At 32.1% G+C, this 10,196-nt stretch overlaps 1 protein-coding gene across 1 annotated transcript; it reads right to left on the reverse strand.

The window, feature by feature from the left end:
* Positions 1 to 4,718: 4,718 nt before the first annotated feature.
* On the reverse strand, positions 4,719 to 8,860 carry LOC139870685 (uncharacterized). The gene is made up of 2 exons (XM_071858468.1): positions 8,351 to 8,860; positions 4,719 to 4,961 (listed from the first exon to the last, which is right to left on the reverse strand). Exons 1-2 carry the CDS (start codon positions 8,858 to 8,860, stop codon positions 4,719 to 4,721), a joined length of 753 nt encoding a protein of 250 aa, XP_071714569.1.
* Between the last annotated feature and the right edge of the window lie 1,336 nt (positions 8,861 to 10,196).

Genomic DNA, 10,196 nt, shown 5'->3' on the forward strand with positions numbered 1-10,196 from the left:
TGAAGCACTTTATGGTAGAAAGTGCAGGTCTCCAATTTGTTGGAGTGAAGTGGGGGATAGACAGATTACGGGTCCGGAGATAATACAAGAAACTACCGAGAAAATCATCCAAATTCAACAAAGATTGAAAACCGCCCAGAGTCGACAAAAGAGCTACGCGGACAGTAAAAGAAAAGATATAGAGTTTGAAGTTGGAGAAATGGTCATGCTTAAGGTTTCACCTTGGAAAGGCGTTGTTCGATTTGGTAAACGGGGAAAACTAAATCCAAGGTACATTGGACCATTCAAGATTATAGATCGTGTCGGACCAGTAGCTTACCAACTGGAGCTACCTCAACAACTCGTGGCTGTACATAACACTTTCCACGTCTCAAATTTGAAGAAATGTTTTGCTAAAGAAGATCTCACTATTCCATTGAACGAAATCCAAATCAATGAAAAACTTCAATTCATTGAAGAACCCGTCGAAATAATGGATCGTGAGGTTAAGAGACTTAAACAAAATAAGATACCGATTGTTAAGGTTCGATGGAATGCTCGTAGAGGACCCGATTTCACCTGGGAGCGTGAAGATCAGATGAAGAAGAAATACCCGCATTTATTTCCAGAAGATACGTCAACACCTCCAACTGCTTAAAATTTCGGGACGAAATTTATTTAACGGGTAGGTACTGTAGTGACCCGAACTTTTCCATGTTTATATATATATTAAATGAAATTGTTATTTACATGATTAAGTGTTTCCAACATGTTAAGTAATCAAACTTGTTAATACTTGATTAATTGAAATAGGTTTCATATAGACAATTGACCACCCAAGTTGACCGGTGATTCACGAACGTTAAAACTTGTAAAAACTATACGATGACATATATATGTTTATATATATAGTTAACATGATTTTATTATAAGTATGTATCTCATTAGGTATTTTAACAATGAGTTATATACATAAAAATGAGACTATTAATTTAAGAAACTCGAAAACGATATATATAACGATTATCGTTATAACAACGTCTTGCTAGGTACATATGAATCATATTAAGATATTGATACACTTGGTTAATTATGTTAAATGATAAGTAAATATATTATTAAGTGTATTAACAATGAAATACATATGTAAAAATAAGACTACTAACTTAATGATTTCGAAACGAGACATATATGTAACGATTATCGTTGTAACGACATTTAACTGTATATATATCATACTAAGATATATTATATATCATAATATCATGATAATATAACAATTTAACATCTCATTTGTTATAATAAACAATGGGTTAACAACATTCAACAAGATCGTTAACCTAAAAGTTTCAAAACAACATTTACATGTAACGACTAACGATGACTTAACGACTCAGTTAAAATGTATATACATGTAGTGTTTTAATATGTATTCATACACTTTTTAAAGACTTCAAGACACTTATCAAAATACTTCTACTTAACAAAAATGCTTACAATTACATCCTCGTTCAGTTTCATCAACAATTCTACTCGTATGCACCTGTATTCGTACTCGTATAATACACAGCTTTTAGATGTATGTACTATTGGTATATATACTCCAATGATCAGCTCTTAGCAGCCCATGTAAGTCACCTAACACATGTGGGAACCATCATTTGGCAACTAGCATGAAATATCTCATAAAATTACAAAAATATGAGTAATCATTCATGACTTATTTACATGAAAATAAAATTACATATCCTTTATATCTAATCCATACACCAACGACCAAAAACACCTACAAACACTTTCATTCTTCAATTTTATTCATCTAATTGATCTCTTTCAAGTTCTATCTTCAAGTTCTAAGTGTTCTTCATAAATTCCAAAAGTTCTAGTTTCATAAAATCAAGAATACTTCCAAGATTGCAAGTTTACTTCCAAGTTTTCTAAATCCATTCCAAGTAATCATCCAAGATCAAGAAACTTTTGTTACTTACAGTAGGTTATCTTTCTAATACAAAGTAATAATCATATTCAAACTTTAAATCAATTTCTATAACTATAACAATCTTATTTCTAGTGAAAATCTTACTTGAAATTCTTTTCGTGTCATGATTCTGCTTCAAGAACTTTCAAGCCATCCAAGGATCCTTTGAAGCTAGATCTATTTTTCTTATTTCTAGTAGGTTTATCCAAGGAACTTGAGGTAGTAATGATGTTCATAACATCATTCGATTCATACATATAAAGCTATCTTATTCGAAGGTTTAAACTTGTAATCACTAGAACATAGTTTAGTTAATTCTAAACTTGTTCTCAAATAAAAGTTAATCCTTCTAACTTGACTTTTAAAATCAACTAAACACATGTTCTATATCTATATGATATGCTAACTTAATGATTTAAAACCTGAAAACACGAAAAACACCGTAAAACCGGATTTACGCCGTCGTAGTAACACCGCGGGCTGTTTTGGGTTAGTTAATTAAAAACTATGATAAACTTTGATTTAAAAGTTGTTATTCTGGGAAAATGATTTTTATTATGAACATGAAACTATATCCAAAAATTATGATTAAACTCAAAGTGGAAGTATGTTTTCTAAAATGGTCATCTAGACGTCGTTCTTTCAACTGAAATGACTACCTTTACAAAAATGACTTGTAACTTATTTTTCCAACTATAAACCTATACTTTTTCTATTTATATTCATAAAATAGAATTCAATATGAAACCATAGCAATTTGATTCACTCAAAACGGATTTAAAATGAAGAAGTTATGGGTAAAACAAGATTGGATAATTTTTCTCATTTTAGCTACGTGAAAATTGGTAACAAATCTATTCCAACCATAACTTAATCAACTTGTATTGTATATTATGTAATCTTGAGATACTATAGACACGTATACAATGTTTTGACCTATCATGTCGACACATCTATATATATTTCGGAACAACCATAGACACTCTATATGTGAATGTTGGAGTTAGCTATACAGGGTTGAGGTTGATTCCAAAATATATATAGTTTGAGTTGTGATTAATACTGAGATACGTATACACTGGGTCGTGGATTGATTCAAGATAATATTTATCGATTTATTTCTATACATCTAACTGTGGACAACTAATTGTAGGTTACTAACGAGGACAGCTGACTTAATAAACTTAAAACATCAAAATATATTAAAAGTGTTGTAAATATATTTTGAACATACTTTGATATGTATGTATATATTGTTATAGGTTCGTGAATCAACCAGTGGCCAAGTCTTACTTCCCGACGAAGTAAAAATCTGTGAAAGTGAGTTATAGTCCCACTTTTAAAATCTAATATTTTTGGGAGGAGAATACATGCAGGTTTTATAAATGATTTACAAAATAGAGACAAGTACGTGAAACTACATTCTATGGTTGAATTATCGAAATCGAATATGTCACTTTTTATTAAGTCTGGTAATCTAAGAATTAGGGAACAGACACCCTAATTGATGTGAATCCTAAACATAGATCTATTGGGCCTAACAAACCCCATCCAAAGTACCGGATGCTTTAGTACTTCGAAATTTATATCATATCCGAAGGGTGTCCCGGAATGATGGGGATATTCTTATATATGCATCTTGTTAATGTCGGTTACCAGGTGTTCACCATATGAATGATTTTTATCTCTATGTATGGGATGTGTATTGAAATATGAAATCTTGTGGTCTATTGTTACGATTTGATATATATAGGTTAAACCTATAACTCACCAACATTTTTGTTGACGTTTAAAGCATGTTTATTCTCAGGTGAATACTAAGAGCTTCCGCTGTTGCATACTAAAATAAGGACAAGATTTGGAGTCCATGTTTGTATGATATTGTGTAAAAACTGCATTCAAGAAACTGATTTCGATGTAACATATTTGTATTGTAAACCATTATGTAATGGTCGTGTGTAAACAGGATATTTTAGATTATCATTATTTGATAATCTACGTAAAGCTTTTTAAATCTTTATTTATGAAATAAAGGTTATGGTTTGTTTTAAAAATGAATGCAGTCTTTGAAAAACGTCTCATATAGAGGTCAAAACCTCGCAACGAAATCACTTAATATGGAACGTTTTTAATCAATAAGAACGGGACATTTTAGACACGCCCGAGCATAAGCATAAATAAGCATGGGACGTCTTCGAGCTTCACCATACATGATTAGCTCTCCCCCACTTGGGGTTCTTACCCTAACAAATTTCCCATGACAATCAAGATCAGCTCTATTATGATCGAGCCAATCCATACCCACCATGACATCAAATTCACCCAAGGTAATCGGAACCAAGTCAATATCAAACTTCTTGGTCCCGAAATCAATAACACAATTTTTATATACCCCATTTGCCACCGAGAACCTAACATCCGCGATCTCAACTTGTAAAGGAAAGTCTCGATTACATAAGGGACAAACAAAAGTAGCCGCATATTTTAAGGAAACATAAGACATATCGGTACCACTATCAAATAGAACGTTAGCGGGTTTAGAGTAAACAAAGAAAGTACCTGAAACCACTTCGTTGGACTTCTTAGCATCATCGGAAGTCATCATGAAATTTCGGCCCCTCGCGGGCTCTGCCACCTTTTCAAACCGCTTGGCGTTGTCATAGCTCTTATCACCCGTCATCAACTCGGGACACTAGGACTTCCGGTGTCCCTCCTTGTGGCAATTAAAACAAGTGACCTTACTCTTGGAGGACGAGTTTGGTCAATCCCGGGACATATGACCTTTTTGCCTACAAGTATAACAATTAGGGACATAGCACCCAGAACCTCCCTTCTTCACACTACCCACACTTTCGGCCCCACTCTTAGCCTTCTTACTCGGGGCACTACTTGCCTCAAACTTCTTCTTGTTCGAGGTAACATCATTAACTTTCGAATCATCGGGTTCAAAACTATTCGCCACATCAAACAACTTGGCAAAAGTCTTAATATGACCAAGACTAATCTTTGCCCGAAGATCATTGTAATACCCCCAAATAGGGCCAGGGAAATATGACTTCACAATATCACAACACAAGTCTGTATAAACGAGAACGATTCTATATGAGACGTTTTTAGTATAACCAATCTATTAAAGCTGTGGAAAGTATTAAGTCATTACAAATGACTCCTTAAAATTTAAATGTAATCTAAAATATTCTAATGCAATAATATGAATGATGATATGCGGACTCCAAAAGCAGCAAAATCCAAATAGCAAATAATCTTTAGCAATCTACACCTGAGACAAAACATTCTTAAAGTGTCAACCAAAATGGTTGAGTGAACAACATAGGTTTATCAATAATAACCAAGTTTTTAGACCACAAGATTTAGTTATAAAGTTTAATCAGTTCGATAGTAGTGCTGGTGTATATGATATCGATACTAACCATAAGTTACCCTAAACACATCACGTTCATGTCTTGTATCATTATTATGTATCCATTGACCAACGGTCATCCGGATAGAAACGTCACTCTCCATAGCACTATTCACAATAACTAAGCTTGCCTTTATACGTACAAACTAATTATATCATGGTAGGGATTTAGCATGAATCAAAGCATGTTAGCGCAGTTTGAACTAATCAAAATAAAGTTTTCATGTACTTGTGTCTATGCGTAAAACAGTTTAAAAGCAAGCATGTGTCTCACCCCAAAGTTTAAAAATAAGAAAATAGAGAAAGTTAAAAAGTGGGGCTAAGAAGTTCACCTTAATAGCAGATAGATATTCCACGCAAATTATATGATCGGAGTGTTGAACACGGAGATCTCAACCTAGAGATATAATGTTCAATTAATTAATGTCTAATAGACATAAAGTTTGTTTATTAATATAGCAAACTATATTAACAGTGACCGTTTTCGAGAAAGTTATATTCATATGAGTGATAATATACTTAGTGTTATTAAGTGTTACTATATAATTAGGTGTATAGGTTATACTAATAATAGTGTTATTAATTACCTTTAATAATCAACTATTATGTTACATGAATAAATATACCTATATGATACATACTTATATATTCTTTATTTATTATACATGTATGTGTTCATAACTATATGGTATATATATATTAGGTGTAGGTGTTACATATACATATATAAGTGTGAGATGTTACATATATATACACTTATTACTTTTATTATTAAGTTTACTAACTTATATAACTTACATAATACACATCCATACATACATACACACGTACATATACATATATACACATACGTATACACGTATATATATTTACATATACACACATATATACCTATAATGTATACATGCACATATGTACGTATGCAAGCATGCATGCATGTACATTCTATATTATTACTTATTAACTAAACTCGTGCTCATGAAATCATAACCTAATTACCATAACCTTAAACTAATAACTTTAACATAAAATCATATGTTTTTAATTACAACCTTCAACTAAACTTGTAACCCTTATTCAAATACTACGTGTATAACCATAATCACTATTTAATTCTCCTAACCATAATCATATTAATCATAAACAATACATGCTTATTTATTACTAGCTTATTAATCAAAACCATAATCTTTTTAATCATACCTAACTCATATTCATACTTATTTATGTTCACTTACAAAAAAAATCATAACCCTTTTAATCATACATCTTTATCAAAATTTCCATATACTTTCAAGCTTACAATCCTTATTTATCATTATCATAACTTCCAACATCACTTGTATCCTTAATTCATTACTTAATCTTATTAATCTATAATCATAATCACACATCTTTTATCTTTGAACCTTATTAATAACCATAATAACTAATCAAGTTCCTACTTCATAATCATACTTTTAGATTCAACATGAATTCGTAACTTTTATTCACAATCTTAATACTTTTACATCTTATCCATAAATCTTTAACATCCATCAACATGTTCTTACTTAAAACATAATACTTAATATAATACTTAAATATAATATTAAAATTAATTAAATTAAGAACAAGTTTAACCAGAGTTTAAGACTACCTTAACAAGATTGATGATCAAGGATGATGATGATGATGCGAAATAGAAGCAGAATACAGACTGCAAAGATCACGACCAAACAGGAGGTTTCTTGGACTGTTTGGGTTCGACAGGATCAACAAGACAGCAGCAACAATCATGACAGAAACAGCTATACAGCAGCATTCTTGGGTCGACTTTGGAGCTGATTTGGATCACGAATTGCAGCAGCAGATTAGGAGATTTAAAGGGCTATTTGATGACGTAATTGTAGCAGCAAAACAGTCGACTAGGGGCTGTTTAAATGTCAAATAACACAACAGAAATAGGAGACTGAATTGCAGCAGGTTTAGCGATGAAATGGGCTGTTTTGGGTGCATAAAGATGGCGAAATGGTAGCTGCACAGCAGGCTTTTGGGTGAGGGTTGAATGTCGACTGAAAAGGTTGTTTGGAGAGTTGCTTTAGTCGACAAAAAGGGCTGTTATGGAGGCTTATTCAGGTCGACTAAAAAAAAATAGAAGGGAGAGCTGCAGGTGTCGACTAGATGCAAGGGATTGGAGGGTTTCTTTTTTTTTTTGGCGTGGGAATTATGAGGCAACAATAGAAAATATGAGGCTTTATATAGAGATGAGAAAGTGTTGGATACATGCTAGGATTCCAAGTTAACTTGGTGATCAAGGATTAGGTTTAGCTCCAAGACTTAGAACTAGATTAGGATTAGGATTGTAGATTACTTGGTTATTAAGTTATTATATTTTATTTTTTTTCTAGCCGATTTATTTACTAATTATTATATTTGTTTTTATTTTTTTAATTTTTAATTTTTTTTTGAAATCTAGATTATTTATATATTATATATATATATATATATATATTATATAATGTTACATTTATTTAAATACATTTTTATTTAGTCCCTTATTTAGTAGTCATGTCTTTTATTTATTTTTACTTAGTTCTATCTAGTTTTTAATTTTATCAATGTCACCATTTAATATTATCACATATAGTTTATATTATAAATTTTTATATTAGGATTAGGGTTTATAAGGTTAGGGTTTTAATTAATAGAAGAGGTTGAGGTTTCATATTATTAATTACATGCATTAATTTACAGAGTGTTTAATTACTCGGGCACTTATTATATTCGAATAACAACCCTAGAGCTAATACACAGAATATGACATTGAAACCCTAAGGGCAATTTGATAAATTCAGAATGGAAAAGTGAGGGTTGTTATAATCATCATTCAAAGCCTTATGAAAATCCTCCATCAACATTCAGTCGTTCCCTACATATTCGGGACAAAACCGCACCTTAGCAAGAAACGTAGCCTTAAAAGTGTTTAGTACCATAGACCCATGACCCAAGTTTGGCAACTCCTTCCGGATCCGGGTGAGATTGGCTTGAGTGCGATACTCCTTGAAAAACTCGGTCTTGAAATCATCCCAAGAAAAGTTAACAAACGGCTCTTCATCCATCACAGGGATTTTATCATCCAACCACGTCTTTGCCGCACCTCTCATTAGGCTCGTAGCAAGCCTTGTCTTTTTGTTGAGTGGGCATTCACACACCCGAAAACAACCTTCAACGTCCAAAATCCATCTTGTGATTTTTAGAGGGTCGGGACTCCCTTCAAATAGTGGCGGCTTAGTGAACTTAAAGTCCTTGTAACTAAACCCACCATTGCCGGGAACCCCTAGATTAAGTGGTCCTTCATCAACACCTTCTTCACCTTGAGGCTTTGGAAACCTCTTATCAAACTCTTCCCATACCACCACACTTACTTGATCTCGAAGGAGATCAGTTATTTGTTCTTCAATAGTCTCTTGAAGAACCTCCTTGACTTTATCGGTAAACATTGATGAGTAGCTTTAAAGCACGACCTCAATCTTGGCCGTAAGATCATCATCATTATTTACCTCCTCATTACTCGGACCTTCATGATCCACACCACTTTGTGTACTCATTCTATAAACTAAAATAGATTAAAACACAATAAAAGACACGCCAAAACGCTTAACAACCCCCATCTTGCTTGACGCTTATCGTACTGTGATGACCCGGGAATTTCCGACTAAATTTAAACTTAATCTTTATATGATTTCGATATGATAAGCAAAGTATGTAATGTTGAGTCTAGAAAATTTTGAAACAATGTATATATATTCAATTGACCTTCGACTGCTCTCGGCGATTCACGAACAATTAAGTGTAAATAGATATGTGTGTATGTATATATAAATAATAATTTGAAATATAACTTGAAGTATTATATGTTGTTGTTATAAAAAAATAAAAAAATAAAACTAGGATATTATAATAAATATTATTTAAAATATATCTCTATATATAAATAAAATATATTAAAAATAAATATTAAATGATTGTAATACTCGTTTGATGTTTCGATTGATATTAATCAAGTTAAATTCAAACTTATGTAATTTTAAAATAAACGGTGATACGAAAATGAGTTCTATAAATTTTAGACTTATTAAAAATATATTTAAGAACTATTTGTTAAGTTTTAACACTTTTTATATTTTACCCATAAATGAGAGGGACAGTTGATGTAATTTTTATTAATAAATTAATGATCGAATTTTATTCCATAATGACCAAAATAAATAAATATAGTTAATTTAAAAATATGGGATTTTTCTGAAGACTTTTATCCGCCCCTGATTTCAAATAGTGCACGATACATAGTTCGTGAAGAAGTGTCGACAGAGAAATAGATTATTACACCCGTGATGGTTAGAATTATGAAATGATATTACTGTGCTTACTTTTCTCTTGTCTTCCACTAGTTGAACTTGTATATATAATATACATATGGTGATATGCATATTACTTATATTCATATAAACACTTACAGATATACAACCACTTCTTATATGTTTCTAGTTCCATCACCACCCATAAGAACAAACATCCATTTCCTTTTCTTGTTCTCTTTGTGAACACCCGACACCATCGACAACCTTGAAACAACCTACTTCACCGGACAGCATCACAAACCATCATACTTACACCTACCACTCCATCACCTCAAACACACTTCCACCATCGACAATCACCAACTCTCTCTCTTACTCTCTCTCTCTTTTATTTCTGTCCGAGAAAATCAACATACAACCCAACACTCTTTAATTATTGTTGTTGCTTCTTTCCACCTCTGCAACACCACCACTA

The sequence above is a fragment of the Rutidosis leptorrhynchoides genome, chromosome 10 (genome assembly GCF_046630445.1).
Source record: "Rutidosis leptorrhynchoides isolate AG116_Rl617_1_P2 chromosome 10, CSIRO_AGI_Rlap_v1, whole genome shotgun sequence".
Lineage (NCBI taxonomy): Eukaryota > Viridiplantae > Streptophyta > Magnoliopsida > Asterales > Asteraceae > Rutidosis > Rutidosis leptorrhynchoides.